Raw genomic sequence first — 26,429 nt, 5'->3', positions numbered from 1 at the left:
GTCGTTGGGACCATAATTGTACGTTTCAGCTTATTACCCTATTTGAAACAACTACCATTTATGAGGGTAACTTGTTGATGATCTCGAGGTAAGGTCACTTTATAACCTATCTTTTGATTGGGGGGAACTATTGTTATTCCACCACTCGACTAGGACACATAGCAACAAGAGAAATGACTGAAACAATACTTATGAATAACCTTTCACCTTGTACCATTTAAATGATCACTTAGTAACCGACTACCCGCACGCCCCCTCCCCCCACGAAAAAGACTATCCATCCTTAACCACCTAATCAAACCCACTATTAAGCCATCCACTATTAACAGATACGCCCTCCTTGATGGGGAGAACACTCGGGAATCACTATACCGCCCATTGAATTACAAATCGAAGTTTTTGGGAATTTCAGAATGGAAACACTTCCCCCACATTTTCCTTTCATCAAGGATGGATTTTCTCTTTATAAAGGTGAATCGTTCCAACTAACCACCTATTATTTTATTTGCAACAAGCTAGTAGACGAGGAGACACTTTGCGGATGGTCTTGAGGTACGATCACTTTATAACCTCCCTCTTAACTACGGGGACTATTGTTATATCCCTACCTCAATTTGGACCTAGTTGGGCCCTCCATTAGGCCTTCATCCCTTCTATAAATATCCCAAAATATCACTTAATAGGGGGACTCTTCTCCACTCAAAACCCTAATACGCTAAGCATTCATCCTAAGTCCCTTTACTTGTCTAACTTTCAGCTCTCAAATGTGTGAATCAACCTTCCTCATCTCCACCCCCTCTCCCCCTCTCCATCTCCGTTGATACCGTGCATCAACACTATTATGGCTATATATTACATATTAGAGATTACCATCAATTAAACTGATTATAATTTTCTTTTCTTATAATTGAATTGTTACACTTCAATTTAATTATTTATGTTTTAAATATTGTTTCTATTTTCTATCGAATTGCTTTAATTGTATTTTATTTTTTTGGAAGTTAATATTTTTATCTTTCATTACATTTTTTATAATTTATCAATAACCCAACAAAGTGAGTGAAGCTTTTTTTAAGTACCTCAAAGATTAAGATCCAAGCTCTAGCAATAACAATCCCCTCCCCTAAAATTTGTGATGTACAAAGAAAGTTTTTTAAATATACACTTTAATTTAATTAATTTTGTTTTGATCTTGTTTTCATTGCTTATTGTTAGTGTTATTATTATAAACATTACATATTATACAATACATGCCTTCCATAATATAGAAAAACTTTTACATTAATATAATATATACTCAATATCGCATCGCAGGTTTATCCCTAGTTAAATTTAATAAAATTGTTATTTGAGTATTAATTCATTGGATATTACTATTGTTACAACATGTAAGAGAATCTGAATTTCAACACGTATTATTCTCTAATTTAAAAATTGAGAAAGTTAGTGAATATTTTATGCATAATAAAGAAATTACATCTTATTTTATTAAATTTGTTGCTAAAATTTTTAAAATTCCACATCCACTCACGATACAACTGTTTATGAGGTCAGTGAAGTTCTAGTTAAAGTACCAAACATTGTATGCATATTTTGCTAATTTGTCTCAACAAATAATAATAATAAAAAGAACATTTTAAAGAAGGTTCGTTTAATTTAAGGGTGAGCAAAATTCGATTCGACTCAAAAAAATAAAAAAAATTCGAATTTCGAGTTAAACGAATCGAGTTATTCGAGTTAATCGCGTTATTCGAATCAACTCAAATTTTTTTCGAATTTCGAGTTCGAATCGAGTTGAGTTTTCGAATTCGAATAACTCGAATAATTCGAATAATTCAAATGTCAAAATATAATATTTTATATTTTTACCCTAAACTCCCAAACTTTTTTACTTTTCCCTCAAAACTTTTACTCCTTCCCACTTTCCCCCAAAAACTTTTACTCTCCTCCCCTCCCAACCCCCCCAATCTACCCAAAATCCATTTCCCACCAAAATTTTACTCTTCCATTTACCTTTTCTCAAAATTTTACTCCCAAAAACCCTCAAAACCTTTTATTTTCCCCCAAAATTTTTACTCCCTCCCATTTATCCCCTAAAACTTTTATTCTCTTCCCATCCCACCTCCCATCTACCCCAAACCCTCCCCCCTCCAATTTTTTTTTAATATTTTCCCTCCAAAATTTTACTCCCCCTATTTATTTTCCCTCAAACTTTTATTCCCCAAACTTTTTATTTTCCACCCAAACTTTTACTTTTCACCATTTACTCTTAAATAAAAAATCAAAATTATCCAAAAAAAAATCACTAAACATAAATAGTAATAATTTTATTTATATATACTATTTATATTATTAAATTAAATTTCACATTTTATATTATTTATATTATTGAATTGTTTAGTCATATTGAATATTTATAGTAAAATTGAATTCTTAATTATGCCATAAAATATTCGTGTTAAAATTTTATATTGGCATCAATTTCACATTTTATTTTTAAAATAACTTTTATTAAAAAATCATATTTTTATATTTAATATATTTTTTAATTCCAAAATACATAGTGACAAGAATCTGAAGATAATTTAAACAACTAAGCAAACAAATAAGCTAACCATTATATAAAAAATTAATAAATAAATTATGAGGTGATGAAAGTTAATAAAAAATTTGATTAAGGTGGACAAATTTTATTACGATGGGTGACAACGGTTACAAGGACCCAAAATTATTTTTTAAAATTTAACTCAAATAAATATATTCGATTCGATTCGATTCGATTCGAACTCCATCTCACTCGACTCGATTCGAGAAAACTTCAAATAAAATTAGGATGATAAAATGAGATTTGAAAATTTGATTAACTCGAAAATTTTCGATTCGATTCGATTCGATCGAATGCTCACCCCTAGTTTAATTAGTGCTATAATCATTGGTCAAGAATGATTTCATTGCTTAATTTAAGAATTTTTTATATTTAATACAATGCACCGATTACCATCCTTTGATTTATATTTTTTTCCTTCAAAACCTTTGGGGTTGTTTTTGGGCTATTCAAAGCCCAAGAATCTGAGCATTTTTCATTTCTTTGTTATAATACTACCAATTAGCAGCACTACCATTTATAATATGTAACAAAAGAGTAAAGTAGATTAATAATTGGTGATTTTTTTTATGCAATATTTTATTTAAAAAACTATCTAGTAAATTATCGATGAAATTTTCAGTTTTCATATGAACACATATTTTGGTTATCAAAGATATTAAACAACTTACACCATAAATGAAATTGAAATGTTACTAGATAAGTGTACAATCTCTCTTTATATTTATATACTCTAAGCATGAGAAGGGTAAGTTTAACATATGATCTACTTTAACAGAACTGGATACGAGGGTATTCATTACCATATCCCTGTTAACAAATCCACTAGTCAACCCAAATCCTCTGCTCACCACTAATGATGTGTTGCACACCCAAGGTACCGATATTGCAAAACCTAAACCACACCCGAATTTCCCTCCCCTTGTTACTTTGTTTCTGATGAGGACATCTTTATACGCTTTGCAAACTCTAGAGACGTACTTTCCCATTGGCAGAAGTCGCTGGTAGAAGTACGAAACGGTCTCACTGGGGTTTGAGATATCGGAGTCTGCATGGAGATTCACCACTACAGTGCCATGTTCGGGATGGAGTCGGTCGCTGAGAGAGTTGAGAAATGGGGAATGTGGATCCCATAGCTTGTTAGGGAAGATGTCATCACCGTCATAAGCATCAACGAAGATGATATCATACAGATTGTTGTTCTCTACAACATACTTCTCGGCATCCGTTTCATAGAGGTATAGCCTCTCGTGGATGCCCTTCCACATTACTTCATTAATAGTATCAGGTTCTAGCAAAGCACGTTCACCTGATGGGGTCATGACTGAGAAACCTGGAAAGCCCATTGCTTGCACTGATGCTGAGATGACAATAGGGTCAATTTCGACGACATGGATCTCAGCACCTGAAAGAAACAGAGAATCTTTGGTTAGTTGATTTGGATGCATTCCAATGATTTTAAGTATAAATCAATATCTAAAGGCTTTAAACGAGATGATAAGTGGCTATAAACGTCCTTCTCTTTCATCTACAATTAATACTAAGCTAGCAGAAGAGATATAAAACCGAAAGCTAACTTCTACCTTGAATTTTACTAGCCAGAAACAATGGCAAGCTCCCACCACCATGACCAATGCATAATATATGCATCCTTTTCTTCCCATGTACTGCTGCCATTAAATCGTATTTAGAAGATGCAATAGTAGATAGTCCTAGTGACACCATACTCTTAACATCTACAAAGGTACCATCAAATCATAAGATTAGTTAAGCAAACATTTAAATGCAATAGGTATGTATATACAAATATAAAGAATACATACATTGTATGTCATAAGATACATCCTATTAGTTCACAAAATCTGGCCTAGATGTGTATTGTGTGTGAAAATGCTAGTATTGTGGTCACTCAGAAACATATGAACTGGTCGAAACTTACGATTTCTCAAAGACTGGATACCCAAAAGCATCAAACGTATATAAATGACAAAATTTGAGAAAAGAAATGAAGGAGCAATTTACATGGAATAGCCAGGCATTGAGCCTGCTGCATGATAAATATAGAGCCAGGCTCAGTATCCCGATAAGCAGCCATTATTTTAACTGTACTTTGGCGAGTATTATCGTTAAAGCGAAGGACACGCCATTGATACCCAAGTATCTTAAAACTTCCACTGTGTTCATAGCCTGGATATATCTCTCCATACCTTTGCTGAAGCCATTTCTCTGTTTCTGGCCAATGAACTTTGTTCTGAAAAAATGTTAAAAGCAATTGATAATCTATTCTCCACAGGAAACAAACCAATTCAGGGTGAAAAAAGTTAATCAATGAAGAGAACCAGTAGTTGCCCTAAATCCAAAACAATTAAAAACCATATAATTGTGAAAAACAGAGAGTGAAATGTGAAGCAACTGACGGGTCTAGAAGAAGGGTAAGCGTGGACGGAGATAACGCCGTTTCCTTTATCAGAGACGGAGCGGAACACGGTGTTTCCATTGAACTCGGATTCGGATTCGGATCCCCACCACTCGGGTGAGTAAAGCCAGTCACCTTCGTCCTCTATTCGGCGAGCTGCGCCGCTGAACAACCGCCGGTGTATGTTGCATCTCCTCGACCCTGCTCTGCTCCACATTTTTAAGAGAAACCCTGATTCCCCGAGTTCTTCTAAGAGCTTAAACCCTGCAGTTTCTAAGGTTTAGGAATTAGGACCAGTCCTTTTCAAATACGAAGTTAACGGCGTCGTTTAACTAGAACCCATCTCTTTGTGAAGGGAAAAAAACACTTTTTTCCCAGGTTGGAATAATAATTAAGAAAAAAGTTCAAAAATAATTAAAATTTAAAGGGATTTCCTGAAAACAAAATTATTTATAACTAATTTTCCTTTTATATAAAAATTAACTTCAATCAAGCCTAATATTATTATATTAATAATAAAATTTTAATTTTAATTTTAATTTTAAAAATATTTAAATATTGATATCAAATATTATAATTTTTAATATTATTAAAAATATATATTTAATTATTTATATTTAATAATTTATTCGATTTTATAATTTTATTTTAATAATAAATTTTAAAAATAATAATTTTAAATTTTAAACAATATTCTTGATTGAAACATATTTATATTAATATTTTAATAATATATATTACAATTATAAATATATTAATAATAAATTTTTTATAGTATAAATGTTAAAATATGTCATAAGTTCATATACTCTTCATAAATTTGGAATTTAGCCATTGTACTTTTATTTTTAGGGAAGTCCCTCTACTTTTCAATTGTAAACACTGCTAATTTTTTTTAATAAACTATACAAATTGTCACCTAACCATACCTGTATTATTGTTGTGGTCAACCAACTTTAAAATTTTTCAATTTTTCAATTTAGACACTAACGTTTGAATTTGCTCCTATTTTGATCACTCACCGTTAAATTGATAACGGAATTTTAAAAAAAAAAACTCTTTGATTGATAAAATTTTAGCTAAAAAACGGAAAAACTTTTAAAAAACACTTTAGAATTACTCTTGTTGTTAACTGTAGAAATAGTCCTTGAAATTGGGAATTGAATCTAAAGTTAAAAAATATGGCTTTGAAAAATCCAATTGTTCAATGAATAATTTTATATGAAAAAAATATGAACATTTAATTTTTCATAAGAAAAAAATGTGAAAGAATTAATTGAATTTCCTTTTGTTACATTGATAATGATTTTTTTTTATTTTATAAAATGATTAAGAGATTATTATGTGTTCTATTTATTTTTAATTATTTGTTTTTAATTTTTAAATCCACAATAAGCAATAAGAATCACTTATAATCCGATTTAGTGTCAACTCATTTACCAAATTAATTAAAAACTAAAATTATGCAGGTTAGAGTGAAAAATTATTATTTTTACAAATATTAAATTATTTATATATTATATTTAAAATTTGTATTTTTTTTATTTTTAACGGTGATTAGTTCATTTCTAACATTAACTTCTTGAAAATATAAACAAAAAGGGTTACGTACCAAATTGAATATTTCAAACATAAATAAAACAATTAATGTATGTGGCATCCTTCTATTTTAAAAGTTGAAAGCTTTGGTTAGGAAGTTTGAGGATCAAATTAATAGAATTCGTAAATGTAAAGGCTTTCAGTTATCAATTTAACGGTGGGTGACCAAAATAAAAATGAATTCAAACGTTAGTGCCTAAATTGAAAATTTTTAAAGTTGGGTAACCAAAACATGAATGGGGGCATAGTTGGGTGACCATTTGTATAATTTACCCAAATTTTTTTGTTAATTTTTTTATGTGACATTTTTAAATAAAAAATACTCACTCGATAACTATGTAACTAAAAAATAGTGTTGTAATGAATATGAATTTAGCAAAATACTTTTAATAGTGTTAATAGTTGGACATGAATTTTAATCTAAAAAGTAGGACTAAATTTTCAAAAATAAAAGTACAGGAGATAAATTCCAAATTTACGAAGAGTGCAGGGACTTATGATATATTTTAAACTAGTATAAAATATAAATATTTTAATTATATAAATATGACTATTTGTTTAAATCATGATTAGCTTCCTTTATCATTTTCAATTTTAATGTCACCTACTTTAAATTAAGTTTTAATTAGATATCATTTATTATTAAGTTTTTATATGATATTAATTATTACAAAAAATTATCTTATTATAAAATAAATTTCGATCGTCAAAAGAAAATTAACTAAAATTTTTTGTAATAAATATATTTATGTCGTGTACATTTCACTAAGAATAACTTTTAGAATGATTATAGAAAATTTACCAAATAATATAAAATATTTTATACAAAATCATTCAAACATAAAAAAATATATAAATTTTTTCTATAAAAAAATTCAATCTATTTTCTAGAAATTAATTTTCAGAGAGCATACGAGATCTTAGATCATTCCTATTTTGTTCAATTTAATTTTTTATTAATTTAATCACTTCGTTACCTCCACTATTCCACCGTTAAATCCATTTTTTTATTCCTTTCCATTTTTTTTTTTTTGAAATGCTTTCAATCCTTGAAATTTCCTGTTGTTGGCAAAAATATGGCGAATTGAGAGAGACCCATTTTTATTTTTCCTTAATATTAACAAATGACTTTGAGATTTTATAATCTAAGGTTTAAAACTACCTTGAAATTAACTTAGAAATAGAACAACATGAACCATTGAAACACCCAAAAACCTTTTGAAAATCCCCCTCCTTTGCCTTCCTCTGTGACCTCGGCTCATCCATCAAACCCTTTGTGGCAGCCCTCCACCGCTAAAACCATTGTCCACCATTTGGAAATCTCTATGCTCTTTACCTCCTCTAATTCCTCCTAAAAACCTCTCCACCATTGTAGATATTGAATTTCATCTAAGTTCAAATTGAAGCCTTCACAATAGATATATTTTAGCCCACTTTCAACTGTCAATTTTCGAGGCTCACAAGTTGAATTATTTCTTGATATTTAAACTCTGAATTTTTGATGATTTAGATTAAAATATTTAACTTTATAAATTAAATTTTAGATTTTTGAAGCACGATTGAAATTTGGATTAATAGTTTAAATTAATGGATTTGGACCCAATTTTCCTTTTGAATCATTTTCAAAAAAAATTTGGCTTTCGCCCATTAGTGTTTAATAAATAAAAGTATTTTTCTATTTTTTTATTTAATTACAAAATCCAAAAAATAAAAAAATAAAAAATAAAAAATTACAAAAAGCCTCTCCATTTTTGCAAACACTATAATTTGGTCGCTACACCATACCCATTTAATGGGTTGATAGAGAATTTGTCTTTCTTTTTCACATACAACATAGGTGCACTCCAAGGAGATACACTCGGCCGAATAAAACTTCTGTCTAAAAATTCTTGCAAGTGTGCTTTAAATTCTTTCAACTTGGCTGGTGCCATTCAGTACAGCAAGATCGATATCGGGGCAGTCCTAGGCGTTAGATCAATAACAAATTCAACTTCCCATTCTGGCGGTAATCCCAGTAACTTTTCAGGAAACACGTCTGTAAACTCATTCACAATCGATACTTGATCAAGTTTCGACTCTGAATCTGTAGTATCAAGTATATAGGCTAAAAATGTCTCGCAACCTTTACAAATCAATTTTTGTTCCCAAATAGCTTAAATAACTCTGGTAACACTGTTTGATCTATCTGACTCAACTGTAATAATTTCACCCGTCTGACATCTCAAGACAATTTACCACATCGTCATGTAACATCAACCAGTCCATTCCCAAAATAATATCGAATTCACGAAAGGGTAACAACATCAAATTAGCAGGAAATTCACAACCCTAAATTTTCAGTAGACACTTACGACATATTAAATTAACTAATATGCTCTGGCCTAGTGGATTTGTAACTTGAACATCAAACTTAGTTGATTCAACAGGTAAATTCTTATATGTTACTAAAGTGGTACAAATATACGAGTGAGTTGACCCAGGGTCAATCAGTGCATATATAGTAACATCAAAGAGATAGAAAATTCCAATAATAACATCAAGTGCGGCAACTTCTCCCTAGCTCGAATAGCATATGTTCGTGCAGGCACTTTAACTTCAGATCGAGCAACTGTATCATTATTCTCAGTACGATTAACTCCAGTATTACTGCTCTGACCAGGACGTTTACCCTTTTGAGGTGTCGACATCTGTCTATCACTTCGTTCATCATTATCTCTTGCCATTCTTGGGCAATTTCGTACAAAATGATCTATCGAGGCATATTTGTAACATGCACCCATCTTCGTTTTGCATTCCCCGCTATGAAGTTTTCCGTAATGTTTACAAACTGGCTTCGGAGTATTTTGAACACTTCCCACACTATCGGCAGGTTTAACTTAATATTTTGAATCGTACTAAATCAGTTTATTTTCCCCCGAAAACCTAGATACCGAAGTGGTACGATGAAATTCTTCTTTGTTTTTCTTGGACAAGGGTGCTAAAAATGATTTAAGAAAGCTTCTTTTACTAAAATCTTAAGCTTTTCTATCTCTCAACTTCTTGTGGTTATAGACTTCTTCCATCTTTTGAGCACGACCGGATAAAACAACAAATTCTCGAATCTCAGTTCCTCCGCTCAACATTTTAATTTCATAATTTAGTCCATATTCAAAACGGATGCACATTTCTTCTTCATTCGACACAATTTCATGGGCATACTTATTGAGATACACAAACTCTCTCTCGTATTCAGCTATTAATTTATTTCCCTGCTTCAATTCAAGAAATTCTTTCTTTTTCCAATCTAAATATATTTTGTTGACATATTTCTTTCTAAACTCATATTGGAAAAAATCCTAGGTAATTTTATCTTTTTGTAATACTGCTGTCAACGTGGTCCACCAATTGTACGTTTCATCTTTAAGTAACAACATTGTACACCTCAGATAATCATTAAGGGAACTGGCAAGTTCATCAAAAACTCGTTGAATATTTTCAAGCCAATACTCAGCTTTAGTCGGATCCTCATTTGTTCTACCTCTAAATTCTTCAGCTCCACTCTTTCAGATTTTATCAATAGGAATCCATTTACTTGTTTCAATTGTTTAAGGAGGTGGAGGCACCACATGAGGTACAATAGGGGGTGGAGGATGTTAAGCCATAGGGTTGGTTTGCATACATTTTGTGAACCACTGACCCATTAAACCGAAGAAAAAATTTTAGCTTTATTTTCTGACATATGTAGAATCGGTACACCACGACTTGTTTCTTGTTCATTAGTCGAAACATTACTATTAACTTCATCAGTGTTAGCACGATCAGATTCTACTGACATCTTTAAAATCTATACAAAAAATAGAGGTTAGATCGGATCAAATAATATCACACTACCATAAGTTTATATGGCATGTAACTTCTAGACTTCAAACACGCTACGTTCAGTTTGAGAATCGACTAAACCGTAGCTCTGATACCACTAAACGTAACACCTCTAACTCGTCTTTGTCGTCGGATTAGGGTTACAGAGCGTTACTGTACAAATCAAGACATTTATCATTAAATAGAAACAAAAATATAAAATAAATGATAACATTCAATAGTTTATAAGAATCAAGGTACAAATACACTTACGAGCCTTAAATCGAGCTTACGGGGCCCTAAAAATAGTTTGGGAACAATCCGAGACTAATTTGAATCAAAACAGAAAAATATGCACAAATTTGAAAAATTTGGAAACAGGAGTCACACGGCCGTGTGGAATAGCCCAAGTTGTATGATTTCACACATAGTCGCGTGGCTTCCCCACACACCTATGTGGCCAGACTGTGTAACTAACTACGACCGTGTGAAAAATCTTGCACCTAAAAATTAATAAGACACATGGTCATATGGTCAAGTTGTGTGTATCACATGGCCGTGTGACCAAGCCGTGTGGCATAGCTCAAGTTGTGTGCACCTTAAAATGCTTCCAAAATAAGGCAAAACTTTCATCCAACACTTAGGTTCCAAGACAAATCAAAATCAACCATTTCCATACTTCAAAAACACATTTAAAAAAGCCTAAAACATGCCAAAACAAACAACCTAAGTGCCTAACCAATATGTTCTCATTGACACCACAATTCAATTATCAACCTTAATTCACATAACACATCAACTAATTTGCATTCAAATTCATAAGTTCATATATAAAACTCATGCCAAACTTATCATTTCTTCTTAATCATTCACATTCATTCATAGCATGATTCAAACACTTAAATAAGGTTTATATCACATGACCAAAACAACTTTATATGAGCATATTCACACCAAGATTAAAGACACATACACAAGTAAGCTTATACCAAGCTTAAAACATAACATTTGTAATAAGTATCTAAACATATACAAAAAAAAACACCTATTACATGCCATATAACCCAAAATAAACATATCAAAGTCTACCCGGATGTATCTAGATAGTGTGATCTTCAAGTTGATCCGATCACCTGACTCTACAAAACGTTATCTACAAGGAACAGAAAAGAACATGAGTAAGTTTCACTAGAGCTTAGTAAGTTCAATGATTAAAACGATAAGGCTTACCGAATTAAATATAACAATTTTAATAACAAGATTAAAAGTCAGAGTCTCCTGTTAATCACAATCCACAACAGGTGAGTTTATACATAAAGAAGTATGTGATCATTTACTATCAAGCCACAATGCTATCAGGAGATTCATGAATAATCGTTCAACAGTTCAATAATAGGACATTTAACACAAGAAGCATTACCCGATGAACAATATACTGATATGAGTACATAATTATTCATCCGAAACACGCCAAATGCTCCAACTAGCCAATCCAACCGATAACACACCTTGGCACCAAGTGCTTAGCCTGTAGGCTAACATCCCTCCCATAACACGCCTCAGCACCAAGTGTCAAGTCCGAAGGCTTTACATTCACCCTCGGTAACATACCAAAAACACTGTAAATATAACAGGATAGTCCACAACAAATGCTGGAGTTCGGTATATTTAGTGAACAAGAAATAAACAGGAACCATCATCTCATCTCATCTCAGACCAATCCCAAGCAATGCGCACTATAACCTATTGGCATGTCGGTCGTACTCTATCCTACATTCAATGGCCCAGGAGATATTACTTCTAAACCAAGTCCAACAGTTTATTATTCCCATTCATACTAATTTAACATCGAAAAATTTAATTTAACAATCAACAACTAAATTCTCATTTAATTCATATTGTAAAATATATTAAAATAAATTGAACGAACTTACTAGGGTTAAACTACAATAACAACAAATATTCAGGGACTATTTAGCTACTTTCCCTTTTCCTTTGTTATCTACTTGTTCTTGATCTATGATATAGTTTATTTCAATTATTAGCCTCAATTTCATATACTATTCAATTTAATACATATAACTTCTTATTTACGATTTTGCATATTAGACCCCAAACATTTACATTTTATTCAATTTGGTCTTTAAGACCAAAACAAGCTTATTTCACATAATTAAACTTTAAACCCATTGAACCCAATTTTTAACCATTCTAAAATAGCCCTATAATTCTAAATTTATCAATAAAAACCATGTATGTTTAATTTATTTTCAATTTAATCCCTAATCATGAAAATTACTAAAAATCACTTTACAAATTAGATCAAAATTATCATCAAGTTTCATGCTCAAGAACAAACATCAAGAATACTTCAAGAACATCAATGGTAATTTCTATACACTTTAACAACTTCACAAATTAGTCCTTAAACTAGCTAGATATCAATGCAACGATCATAAAAACATAAAAATTCATAAGATACAAGCATAAATTGCATACCATGCAAGTGAATCCACTTGATCGAAGCTTTCTATTCTCCAACAATGGAGTTTTGGTTTGAAAAGATGAAAACAAGAAGAAAAGATGATGGCTTTCATCTTCTTTTTTTTTGTTTATTGATTTGTTAATTACCATTTTACCCTTTTAAAATACTAAAATTTTCATGCATTACCAACCCCAAGTCGTCCACTATATACATTTGTGGTAATTTTTTCCTTTAAATCCATTATGTTACTTACCAATTACTATTTAACACCTTTGATTAATAGGATTTCACTTTTATAACTTTTAAGATTTAGTCCTTTTTAGTTAATTAACTAATCAAACGTCAAATTTCTAAATCAAATTTTACTAAGACACTAATGACTTCATAAATATTAAATAATTAATATTTATAGACTCACAAGTTGAAATTGTGGTCCCGAAACCACTGCTCTGACACCACTAAAAAATAAGTTATTACACAACTCACGTTTATGTTAAAATTGGGCTGATTTTTGAAAAAATCATAACGTTGAGAGTGTCAATAAAAAAGTTTAAAGGCACAAAACTAAAAGCCCCCAAAGGTTGACGGTTTTTTTTTTTTTGCAATTATGCCTTTTAGCAAAAACCATATTTGGTCTATATTCATTTACTCCTAACTAAGGCATTTCATTACATTTATTCACACACCATTTTCATCTATACCAGAACACGTCAATTCATGCTAAAACAAGTCTACAACACCTTTGAAAAATAATCATTCGAATGGTATAAAAACCTATGCTTAAAACCTAAATTTATTCAATCTATTCTCCAACTTATCTTACTAAGTTAATTCCTTACATATTTCATAATATATCTAGCATTTAAAAGCTTAGTCCATTACCTTTAACAACACCAAACATGACCTACAACCTTTCATTAAAGAGTTTATATACCAAACTTATTAACAAGTCCAACATAAGGCACAATTACAATCTTTGTCACACATGTTAAAGTGACAAATTTCATAACACATTGACTTTATATACATGCTACAATCTTTAGAACCAAGATAAACATATTTCTATTGTTTCAATGATGGTGTGTGATTCACGTTGATTCGGCTCGGCCAGTTCTACAATGATGATATAAAAAGGAAAAATAACTAAAGTAAGTATTTAAAATGCTTAGTAAGTTCATATGGAAAATACTATGCTTCCCTTGTTCCTACATAAGCATAATAGCAAACCTTAGTTTCGCATAATGTTGGCTAGAACATGGCACTCAAAACATCAACAAGGTGAGCATATATATATACATGATCATTAGATGCTACAAGTAACTTAAATATACCAATTCATATTACTGTCATATAACATATCACAATGGCATATTCAATCAACAATTCATAAGATTATACCAAGTATACATAATTCATTTCAATAACATATTCTACTACCAATTCATAAGGATATGTCATTTACTTATAATTCTTTTCAATGACATATTAAGTAGGTTACCAAAGTCTGTTTCATAACATCTTTCAAGTTTTCAATCATATTTGTATATTTCGCCCAATGAAATCCTAGTAAAATGGACTCGGATACACGAGCAAACTATACCACACCAATTTGATTGTCTGAGTTAAATTTATATCAGGTTAGTCATTCCGGCTAAACCTATATCACGACATATCAAGTTACTCGTCCAAGCTAAACCTATATCATATAATACTCAAGGATCCACAACAAATTTTTTATCTTGTTAAAGTCTGAAATAATCTCCATACAAGTGCACATAATACCTTATCGGCATGTCAATTATAGCCTAAACTTTTACCGTAAAATCCTCAAACCCCCTTTAGTCGAAAATAATATGGGATAGATTTTTAGTGAAATAAGATATAAAGAAAGTAAAGGATAAAGAATTTTAGAGAAAAAATAAAAAAGAAGTATGCTATGAAATATTAATTTGAGCTAGGGACTAAATTGTAAAAATATGAAAATTTTTATGGTCTAAGTGTAAATATTTAAATGTGAGAGTGTCAAATCCCAAAGACCAGATTAGTAGAAATTGGGTTAGCCACTGAACCAAATTAACTCACTTTTCAAAACTTTCACAACCTTAACTCAAAATCAAGATGTGACAAAATTACTGCTAAAGAAAAACTCTTTGTTCCCTATTCTGTTAATTTCCTTTTTGAAGCTTTAATTTGTTGTAAGCCTGCTACCTTATTGCTATTTGCGTTTGTGTGGGTTTTGATGATCGATTTATCGTTGGGTATGTTTTTCTTTTATGTTTTTTTTTAAAACTTTGTCCTGGTGTTTTCTTCATAGGATGATGAGTGATTTTGGAATAAGGGTCATTTTGGGTGTTTACTTGTTTCGTGTATTGTTAGGATGAATTGGTGAGACGCATGACATCTTTCCGGAGAATTGGAAATATTATTTGGTGTTGTTGATGTGGTTTTGGGTAAGTAAGCGAGTTTCATAATGCTGATTTTCTGGTTTGCTAAAGCTTTATATTGGTGGTTAAGGCCAAATTAGTGACTTTAACTTTGTGAATCGTTGCTAAATGGTTGTTTTTAATTGAGGTCTTAGGTTCTGGAATACTCGATGAATCGACATAAAAAATTGACCAGGTGTGTTACTCAAACTTGTAAAAGCGACGATCGATAGAAAGCCGAAAAATTCATTGTCGACGTCACACGGTCGTGTGCCAAATTGTGTGGTGGACCATGTGAGCCACAGAATTGTGTGTCAGGCCTATGCCAAACTGTGTGGTCCACACAGTCTGGGTTGTTTAGGCCATGTGGGCCACACAATTTGGGTTGTTTAAGTCGTGTGGGCCCATTTTCTAGAAAATTGTTATATAGGGTCGTATTGATATGTGATTCGTAATTAGACTCTTCGTAGGGTCCATACTCCTTAAATAAGACTTGAAAACAAGGTAATTGTTAATATGTTTCTACATGTGATGTGTTTAAATTATATATGTATGATCTGTGCTCTGCCAATTTTGTTGGCATGTTTCCGTTTTGCTATGTTTGTGTATGAACATATGATGTCTAAATATGTTAAATGGTATCTCTGAATTTGTTATATGACAATGCATGTGACATTATGGTGAATATGATTTGCGTTTGTTGAATTTGTGACATGTTAGTTCTGCGAAGTGTGGAATTCCATGCCTTCTAATTTATGTTTTTGTACAACTTCATGTCTTACATGCTTTTCCTTCAAATTCTGTATTTGCATGCCATGTCACATTGCATAGGGTTGGGATAATATTGCAAGGAGGAAGCTCTGACAGTTTAATGATTTTCACTATCTGGTGGTTTTACCATACTTTTGTTCTGGCAGATTGACTGCATTTATGGTGGCCCGACCACAAATATTTGTTATGACAGCTTGCCTGCAATATAGTGGCTTGACCACATATATTTGATCTGGCAATTTAACTGCAACTCAAGTGGCATTGTCCACAATTATCTGTTGATGTGTTGGATGGACGAGTTTTAGGGAACTCTAATTTGGTGTGTAGCGGAGTTGGGTAAGAAGTTTTTTTTTTTTGAAAAATCTGCATTTTGTTTTCTGAAAATATTGCATTGACATATTAATGCATGTACAATCTTGCCACGCAAGTTTGTTGAAATTCTCTGTAATGTTTGGCTAGTATTTATGATATATATTTTTTCTGTTTGGGTTAGTTACACAATGAGTTTGTTAGCTCACTCTTCTGTATTGATCTTTTCAGGTAACCAACTAATTTAGGATTGGACGGCGTGCGGGAGCTCGGATTGGTTTTCACATAAAATGGTTTGTTTTGATTAATAAATTAATTTTCGGAACTTTTGGTTTTTGGATTAATCTTTTGGATTTAATTTTGGTTTTGGGTTTTTATTACTGAGTTAAAGTTATTCTGCATGATATATGTTAATCAGCAAACAATGCTAATCTTCAAAATTAAACAAACTAATATTTTTCCATTACAAAAATTTGAATTGGGTTTTACGAAAGTTAATAACGTAAGTTTTAGAATATGCTAAACCAATTGGATTAAACGTTTTCACTTGTTGAAATCACAGTTTTCTAATATTAACTCTGAAATTTCCTGTTGCAAAGTTTTATTTAGAATTTCAAGTTTTACGAAACAAGTGACTTAAGCGTTATGTTTTTATAAAGTTGGGTTTTCAGTTTACAATTAAAAAGTTCGCATAAACATTTTAAGAAATTACAAATTTTTCTATCAAGGAATTGTGAAAAGTTTTTATAAACTTTAATTTTTAATTTCGTAGTGAGACATGTATTGGAAAGTAGAATTTTTACGCACTAATGCAACCTTCTAGATTTGGTCGTAACGTCTGGGTGGAGTTTGGGGTGTTACAGAGAGGTTAAAGTATAAATTAGGAAATTTGAAGGGCCAATAGTTCAAATATATTGAGGGTGTAAAGATCTGAAAATAAGGAAAATGATTAATAAGGACCAAATTGAACAAATAAAGAAAAGAGAAAGACTAAATTGTAAATTTTACCAAAAAAGTTGTTAAGAAAATGATGGAATTGTAGAGAAAGTAAAAGGGTAAAATAATCATTTCCTAAATAAGATAGTTATAAGAAAATATCTTGGCTATGGACAAATTTGGGCCATTGAATTAAATTCAAAAGTAAGAAAAAATTATGGTCTTTGGATTGAAATCATTAAAGTTAGATTATTTTATTAATTAATAATATTTTATTAAAGATGTTTTTATAGAATTGTAGAAAATATCCAATTCTCTATGCTTCAACACCAATACAAATAGGAGAGGAGTTTTGCTTTGTACAGAATTTAGTCCTTTGCCAATAAATCTCACTATTTCACCCAAAATTCTTGGAAATTTCCATAGACACCAAAGAGGAAAGATGAAGCTGAGATCCTAGAGAGTATATTCATCAATTTAGAAGCAAGAAATTGGTAGATGAAAGTGAAGAAAATTAGAAGAAAAGAGAAGGATAGTGAGAAATATGAGAAAGAAATGGAAGTGAGGAAAAGTGGAAGAAACTCTTGACAGAAAAAAATGGTAAGTTTTCATACAAACCATACTTGTATTCAATAAATTGAATTAAATATGTTGTGAATAAAATTTATTAATTTTTTATTTTAATCTAAATTCTTGAAATATAAAGTATGTAATGAAGCATGACATGTAGACACTTGAAATACTAAGTGAAGAATTAAATTAATTGGTACAATTTAGAAATAAATATGAGATATACATAAAGTAAATAAACTACTTTAGAAAGTGTAAGTCCTCCAATGGTCTTATTTGTAAAACTTTAATAATTGTGTTAATTTTTAAACTTTATTCTCTTTGATTGAATTTCATGTTTTAATGAGCTCTTTTAACTCATAAATAGTTTTGTCATAAATTCAATTATTACTAAAATGAGTAAAGTGGTCTTCAATAATCAAATAATAAGATAAATCAATCTGAAATTTCTATAGTTGCTTCGACTACGAATGTGACATCCCAGTACATTGACCCGGCGATTGAGTTGGGTATGGGGGTGTTACATTTACTAATTTCACACGAGCATAAATTTCACATATTTCAATATCATCCCTATAATTGCTCACACACATATATGTTTATCACACCCTGTAAAGGGTCATATATTTAATTTTCATATCATGTAATCATTCGTATTTTCACATTTGTACATATACCCAGTATTATTACAAAATAGTCATTCATTACATAATATTTCAATTCAATTCATTACTAGCCATATATGTCAATTTCACTAGTATTTCAACTATATTCAAACATATATATATTGAATTAAACACAAGATCACATATAACACAAAGTGAGATAGTAAGTCTCATGTAAACTTATTTGTTCAAAACACAAAATGAGTGGATTCTTCAGAGACTAATCTGCAATTTTAGTTTTTCCCCTATTAGCTCCATTTTGATCCAAATGTTGATCTATACAATTATTTTATATAATCAGTCAATACCAAACATTTTCATAATATTCCATGATATGCATGATCCTATAATTCTATATTTTTCGATTTGTCTCATATTTTACATTTTATTCAATTTAGTCCCTGAACTTGGGATAGGCATAACTTTTAATTTCTAGCTTCGAATTAAAATCTGATTTCGTATATCTTCATTAGGGACTTTATATTTTATACTTATAACATCATTTCATGAAAAGTTTTACTTTTATTCAATTTGGTCCCTAATGTAACAAAGTTTACAAACAAGCTAAATTAACTTTACAATCTAGTCATTTTTATAATCTAAGCTTAAAATCTATCAATTTCAAGCCTAATTCTTCAAGTAATTAACAATGGCAGCTTTCTAAAATTTTAAAAATTTATCAATTTGGTCCCTAACCTCAAATTTATAAAAAAAGATTATAAGAAAATGACTTGTATTACTTACTACTTTAATGGGTGAATGTTTTTGAAATTAAAACCTTTCACCTTATGTTTTCTTATGGCTTGGACGGTTGACGACTTATGGAAGATGACAATCTCCCACTAACATTACTATATATACCTATATTAGCCTTAGTTTAACTTAATTAACCTTGATTATTTAGTTGATTAAAACATAATTGAAGCTTAACTTAATCATAATTAAGCCTAAGTGGAATGTGTCATCATCATCCACTTATTCCTATTAGATAATGGTTTAATTACCATTTTGAACCTTTGCCTAATTATTATTTCAATCCCCAAGTCTTTTATCAATTAAAATTCTATAGTGATTAGACTTTTACGATTTAGTCATTAAGCCTTAATCAACTATTACTTTGGCAAAATTACTCAACCAATCTTCAATATACTTTTATATTATTTCCATAAATGTTAATATTTAATATTTATGGACTTATTTTACGGAAATGAGATTCTGAAACTGTATTTTCCGGTACCACTGAAAATTGGATCATTACAATAACATTACGTGTTGTAATATTGTATTCAACTAACCAACCAAACGCCCTCTTAATTTCTGCCAAGGAAAATTATTAAGGAAGCTCCCTGGAATGACTTCCCCATAAAAAAAATATGGCTTATATGTCAAAAAAAGCCCTTAAGAAAATACAAAAATAAAAAATTAATTAAGCCCTTCTATTAACAGTTTCCGTCATTAATTATATTGACTGTTAAAATAAATTAACAAACTAACAAGATAGTGACATGCGATAGCTTTTGGTTTAATCTAATATTTTCCCGTACAAATGATTAAAAATTAGAAAAATAAAATATAAATAAAAGTTCAGAAAATTATAGAAGTTATAAAAATTATTAATTATAAAATTATAAATTATTATAAAATATAAAAATCTAATAAATTATTAAAATATTTATAAAATTAATAAAAATATTAAAATTGATATAAACTTATAAAATTATAAAAAACAATAAAATATTATAAATATTATAATTTTTTTATAAAATCTAATAAATCATTAAAAATTTTATAAAATTAATAAAATATATTTAAAATTTATAAAAAATTTATATATAATATAAAAATCTAATAAATTATAGGAAATTATAAAAATTATTTAAAATTTATACAAAATCATTTAAATCCTTAAAATCATAATGACACACGACATCACACCAACCGTTGGATAATGAGAATAGTCATTAAATCGGTAGGGTCATTTTCATGTCGAATAAAATGTTCTCGATATTTCACAAATAAAACGTTAATTATGTGACCCTCTCATTTTTATTGATAAAATATTATTTTTAATTTTAAAAGTTTTATCTCCATTTTTTAAGTAAAGTATAATAGTTTGGACGTTCAAAATGTGAAAATTATTTGCCAAGTATTTTATGATATAAAATATTTTTGGTACAATTAGATACTATCAAACCAAAATTTCATTATATGAAATATTCTAACCAAGATTTTCAAAACCAGACCAATGGTTGAACTAGGCTGACCAACGGTTTGCTAGTTCAATGGTGCATTCGGTTCAATTAAATAAAACATTAAAAAAATAATAAATTGGTTTAACCTCCTATTTCCCAGGTCAATTGACCTAATGGCTTTCTCCGTACCGATACTCTTTCCAATTTCGGTCTAATCGGCCTGATCGATTGATCCGGTCCAACTAACTGATTCAGTAATAATTTTGATAAGTTTTTATCTATTTTAATATTTTTATAATTTTTTTAAGAAATTTTATACTCTTTATAAATTTTTAATATATTTTATTAATTTTATAATTTTTTATAATTTATTAGATTTTTTATATTTTTTATAATATTTATGAGTTCTTATTATTTTTTATAATTTTTATAAGCTTATATCAGTTTTAATATTTTTATAATTTTTCTATTTTTCTATTTTTTTATAATTTTTATAATTCTTTAATCATTTTTTTGGAAAATATTAGATTCAACTAGAAGCTCCAACGTGTTACCATTTGATTGGTACGTCAATTTATTTTAACATTCAAAATGGTCAATGACGGAAATCATTAATGGAGGGGATTAATTGATTTTCTTTTTGTTAATGGCAAGGACTTAATTGAGTGCGGATTTAATACAAGAATTTAATTACTTTTTTCACAATTTCTTAAGGGCTTTTCTGACATATAAGCCATAAAATAATATAAAATTTATGTGATTAATGTTAAACAAAATATTACAATCTTTATAAAAAATTTTAACAGTCAAAATGGTCAATGACAGAAATCATTAATGGAAGGGCTTAATTGATTTTCTTGTTGTTAATGGCAGGGACTTAATTGAGTGCGAATTTAATACAAGAACTTAATTACTTTTTTTCACATTTTCTTAAGGGCTTTTCTGACATATAAGCCATAAAATAATATAAAATTTATGTGATTAATGTTAAACAAAACATTACAATATTTATAATATTTTCTTTAATTTAAAGATGTTTTGTATAATTAAAAAAATTATTACGAATATTGAAATACTTGTAATAATTTGTATAATTAGGACTAAAATGATAAATTTGTAAATGTTGAGGGTTAAGTTTTGAATTTTTTAGATATAAGATTAATTTGATAGAAGGCATAATTATTGAAAATACCCTCAATGTTACGATTTTTTAGAAATTAGTCAAATTTTAAAGGCAAATGTGAGTTGACCGTCAGTTAATTATAGATAAATGAAGTAAGCCTATGTGGCATACCGGATGAAGATGATGTGTAAAAACAAAAATTCTAATTATTATTATCGAAAGCTAAATCCTTTCTCTTTGTTAATGAAGCTGAAGATTTACTATTACTCTTTTCATTATCTTCCTTAACAGCTTCTTCTTTTGGCTTTTGTTGTTGTTTCTAGTTTTGATTTCTTCTAACTTTCACTAGAATATAATACTGATCCTCCCCTCTAACTTTCCCGAATTGCAACCCAGCTCCCAGCATTCTCACTTTCACCATTTTATTTACTCTATGTTTGGCTGCCTAGGAAATGAATGGGAAAACAGAAAGAAAATACCAAGAAAACAAAAATAAGTCCAAAACCAACTGATTCTTTCTTCAAACACCTTCAAGAACTCAGTTCAACTCCAGTATGGGTTTGGTGAGAGAAGGTCAAAACTTAATCAAATCCTCAAATCTAGAAATATAGAAAAACATATATAGTTTCTTAAAGTTATTTTTGCATTTTGTTAGGAAACAAACACGAAGAAAAGAAACAAATGAGCAACCCAAAAAATTTCTCAATCAAAGAATGTAGAAAAATGGTGATTATGAGGAGAAAGAAAGAGATAGTTTGGTTGAATACTAAAACGGGGGAAGGTAAGGATAAATTAGAAAAAGAATGAAAGAGAGGAAAAGAAGAAATAAAGATTGAACCTGTAAAACCCATATCCCGTCTCCGTTATCGGACTAAGAATCGGAGTGTTACAGAATCAAATGGAACAATTTATTTTGAATCAGAATAAATATTCATTTAAAATACAAACATAACTACTCATAGAATAATTATTCACATGGGCCTTATTGTAGACTTACGGGGCCCTAAAAATTAGATTAAAAGTATTCAGGGATCAAATTGTATCAAAAAAAGTTTTTGAGAAAACTTAAAAAATTGGAAAACAGTGTTCACATAGCCGTACGGCCAAACCGTGTGACACAGATCAAATCATGTGAACATTTGAAGTAGGAACACGTGATCGTGTCCCAGCCTATGTTATAGACCATATAACTCATTGACTTGGCTCACACGGCTAATGCGCAGGCTGTGTGCTAGCCTGTGTAACTCACTGACTTGAGAAACACGATCATGTCTCAACCTGTGTGAAACCTGTACTAAAACTAACATATCACACATGACCGTATGTGGCACACGGACGTGTGGCAGCCTCTGTCCCAAGCCCTATGCTACTAAATTGACTCCTTAAACAAGCTAAAATCAAGCCAAAACTTGCCCAACAAGGTACACATAAACACCAACCATTCCATGACCAAATCAAACATAATCCTACACTTTAAACATATCAAAAATAGTACCCTAGACTTCTAACCAATGTACCATTCATAAGTACCTCAATTATAACCCAACAATACGCCAAACATTTATCCATTAACACACCTCAATCTACATTCATATCCAACCGTACTATTTTCTTCTATTCATAACATAATCACAATACTTAACTTTTCATATCTTCCAAACTTCTATTGTTAACTTTATTACAACAAAACCTATACACATGCCACAACCCAAAAAGAAATTTACCAAGAGTAAATGGATAGTGTGAGCTTTGATGTCGATTATTTGAGTTGTCTGCAACTGTTAACTACGAAATAACATGAGAAAAATCATTAAGCTTAAATGGCTTAGTAAGGTCATAGTGTAAATTCTACTTGACTTGCTTTTAGTAAGGAATCACCTAACTGTTATAACATGTTAACTAAAATTCTCAATTGCTTTGTCTATAATTTTTCAAGAACTCATCATAACTTCAGTTTGTCCACTCCATGTAATTCTTTATATCATTTATTCAAGTTCAGCACTATCCGGTTCAAATACACGAACTTCATTCATTTTCAAGGGAATCATAGATGCAAAAACAAAGGCACCAAAGTGCAATCAAGAGCATGAGTGTGCAATCAGGGGCACAAATGTGCTTTTAGGGGTACGAATGTGCTATCAAGGGCACCGAAGCGCATTCAGGAGCACAAATGTGCTATCAGGGGCACCAAAGTGCATTCAGGGGCATGAATGTGCAAACATGGACACCAAAGTGTTCACAAGGGCACCGAAGTGCAATGAAAGCACTTCACATTTCCATATTCATACTAGAACTCATTACAGTCCCATACAATTCATTTCATATCCAAGAAACACTACTAATAACTACTCCTCAATCTCATGTATATATATAATACTTACATTCCTCACAATTATACTCACATGTACATTCAAAAAGATCAACTAACAAGATAATAACCATATAAATTACAATTTAAACACATTAAATAGCAAATAACTATGAATTTACCTCTAAAACATTCTCGGTTTAAACAAAGGGACTACTCCGTAATTTTTCTTTTTCCTCGGTTATTGTCTTTTTTATTCAAATATTGATCTATATAATAAATAAATATAATCTATTAAATTCACATTCAATTCAATACATATGACTGTTAACTTTTCATTAACTACACATTTTCCTTAAACTTTTACATTTTTCACAATTTAGTCCCTAAACTTAAAATCTCTGATTTTAGCAAAATTTTCCATTTATTCATGCTAGCCGAATATTTATCCTCTTATTTCCAGCCCAAATATATTCTAAATTAAAAATATTTTCTCATGAATTCTAGTATTTACCCAATTCAATTCTTTAATAAAAAACTAACAAAATTACTTAATAGACTAAATCAAATTAACAACTATAATTTCCACTCCATCAAATAACACCCAAATCAACAAGGTTTCATCAATGGCACCATTTAAAATCTTTGACAGTTTTAAAAACAGGGGTATGGGTTAACTGGACCTAGTTGTAACGATTTCAAAAACATAAAAATTACAAGGAACGATACAAAAATTACTCATATGCATGCATCCAAAGCTTGGCCGAACCCTAACCTTGCACAAACACGGTGTTTCGGTAGTGGAAGAGAACAATTGAAGAAGATGATAGTTTTATCATCTTTTTGTTTCTTTTATTATTTTTATTAAATTACCAAAATGCCTTTTAATTAAACTTATAAAACATCAAATATGCATATCCTTAGTCGTCCAACATAATTAGTAATGGTTTAATTACCATTTAAGGCCTCCAACTAAGTTTCTATAGCTATAAAATTCAATTTACTAATAACAACTAACTTTTACCTCTTTTTCAATTTAATCCTTTTTACTTAATTAAATATCTAAACATTATAATTTCTTAACCATATTTTAATATGACCCTCATATAACTCTATAAGAATTAATTAAATAATAAAACACTTCACATATCAGAGTTGTGGTCTCAAAATCAGTGTTTTCAACATCACTGAATAAGAGGATATTACAACTCTCCTGCATAAATAAATTTTCATCCTCGAAAATTTTACTAGTGAAAAGGTTTGGATACTGAGATTTCATATTTTCTTCTGTTTCCCCCGTCACTTCTTCAATCCCATGTCGTTGCCATAACACTTTAACCAAGGGTACGGATTTATGTCTCAATTCTTTTATTTCTCGAGTGAAGATCTTTACATATTCTTCATCAAAAGTTAAATCAGACTGTAATTCAATTTCTTCCGTAGTTAAAATATGTGACGGATTAGACCGGTATCATTGAAGTATTGAAACGTGAAAAATATTATGAATTCTGTCAAGTTCTGGAGGTAAAGCCAATAGATATGCTACCGATCCTATTCTTTCAAGAACTTCATACAGCCCGATAAATCTAGGACTGAGCTTCCCTTGTCTACCAAATGGTAACACTTTCTTCTAGGGCCCGATAATGTTGTCAAATCTTCAAGGTAAAAACTACTGCAACCAGTTCCAAAACCTTGTATCGGATAGTTTCACTCGTGAGGCTTCAACCGTCTTGAGGTATAGGAAATTACTTTTCCATTTGCATCAACACACAACCTAAACCACAAAGAGATGCATCGCTATACATTATAAATTCTTTCCTAGATTCAGGTTAAATCAAAATTGGAGCTTCAATTAACATACTTTTCAGTTGCTTGAAACTTTTCTAACATTTATCGGTCCCGAAAAAAGTAACATCTTTTAGCAATAATTTTGTCTTCGGTGAGGCTATGATAGAAAAATTTTTAACAAAGCGCCGATAATATCTTACTAAACCCAGAAAGTTACAAACCTCATAAACATTCTTTGGAACTTTCCAATCAAAGATTGCAAATATTTTATTCGGATCAACACGAATACCATCAGTTGAAATAACATGACCTAGAAAACTGACTTATCGCAACTAAAATTCACATTTGATAAATTTTGCAAAAAGTTACTTATCACGTAAAGTTTGCAACACAATTCTCAGA

The 26,429-nt window shown here is 30.2% G+C and overlaps 1 protein-coding gene across 2 annotated transcripts; it reads right to left on the bottom strand.

The window, feature by feature from the left end:
- Positions 1-3,190: 3,190 nt before the first annotated feature.
- Positions 3,191-5,344, bottom strand: LOC107931362 (uncharacterized). 2 transcript variants are annotated; one of them, XM_041102471.1, is made up of 4 exons: positions 5,023-5,313; positions 4,628-4,856; positions 4,189-4,272; positions 3,191-4,010 (listed from the first exon to the last, which is right to left on the bottom strand). In XM_041102471.1, the coding sequence occupies exons 1-4, from the start codon at positions 5,236-5,238 to the stop codon at positions 3,301-3,303; spliced, it is 1,239 nt and encodes a 412-aa protein (XP_040958405.1). In that variant the 5' UTR covers positions 5,239-5,313; the 3' UTR covers positions 3,191-3,300. The 2 variants fall into 2 exon arrangements, with proteins under 2 accessions (XP_040958405.1, XP_016718733.1); XM_016863244.2 differs by having other exon boundaries at positions 3,210-4,010; positions 4,189-4,341; positions 5,023-5,344.
- Positions 5,345-26,429: the final 21,085 nt, after the last annotated feature.

This window comes from Gossypium hirsutum, chromosome D10 (genome assembly GCF_007990345.1).
Source record: "Gossypium hirsutum isolate 1008001.06 chromosome D10, Gossypium_hirsutum_v2.1, whole genome shotgun sequence".
Lineage (NCBI taxonomy): Eukaryota > Viridiplantae > Streptophyta > Magnoliopsida > Malvales > Malvaceae > Gossypium > Gossypium hirsutum.
The sequence above is the reverse complement of the archived record's forward strand: the minus strand, read 5'-3'. Positions and strand labels throughout refer to the sequence as shown.

Excerpts from the sequence above, each read along its gene's own strand:
- LOC107931362 (XM_016863244.2), bottom strand. The coding sequence starts at position 5,238 with ATGTGGAGCAGAGCAGGGTCGAGGAGATGCAACATACACCGGCGGTTG. Across the intron at positions 4,857-5,022 it reads CTTACCCTTCTTCTAGACCC|AACAAAGTTCATTGGCCAGA; the intron begins GTCAGTTGCTTC and ends ACATTTTTTCAG. Across the intron at positions 4,342-4,627 it reads TCAATGCCTGGCTATTCCAT|ATGTTAAGAGTATGGTGTCA; the intron begins GTAAATTGCTCC and ends GTACCTTTGTAG.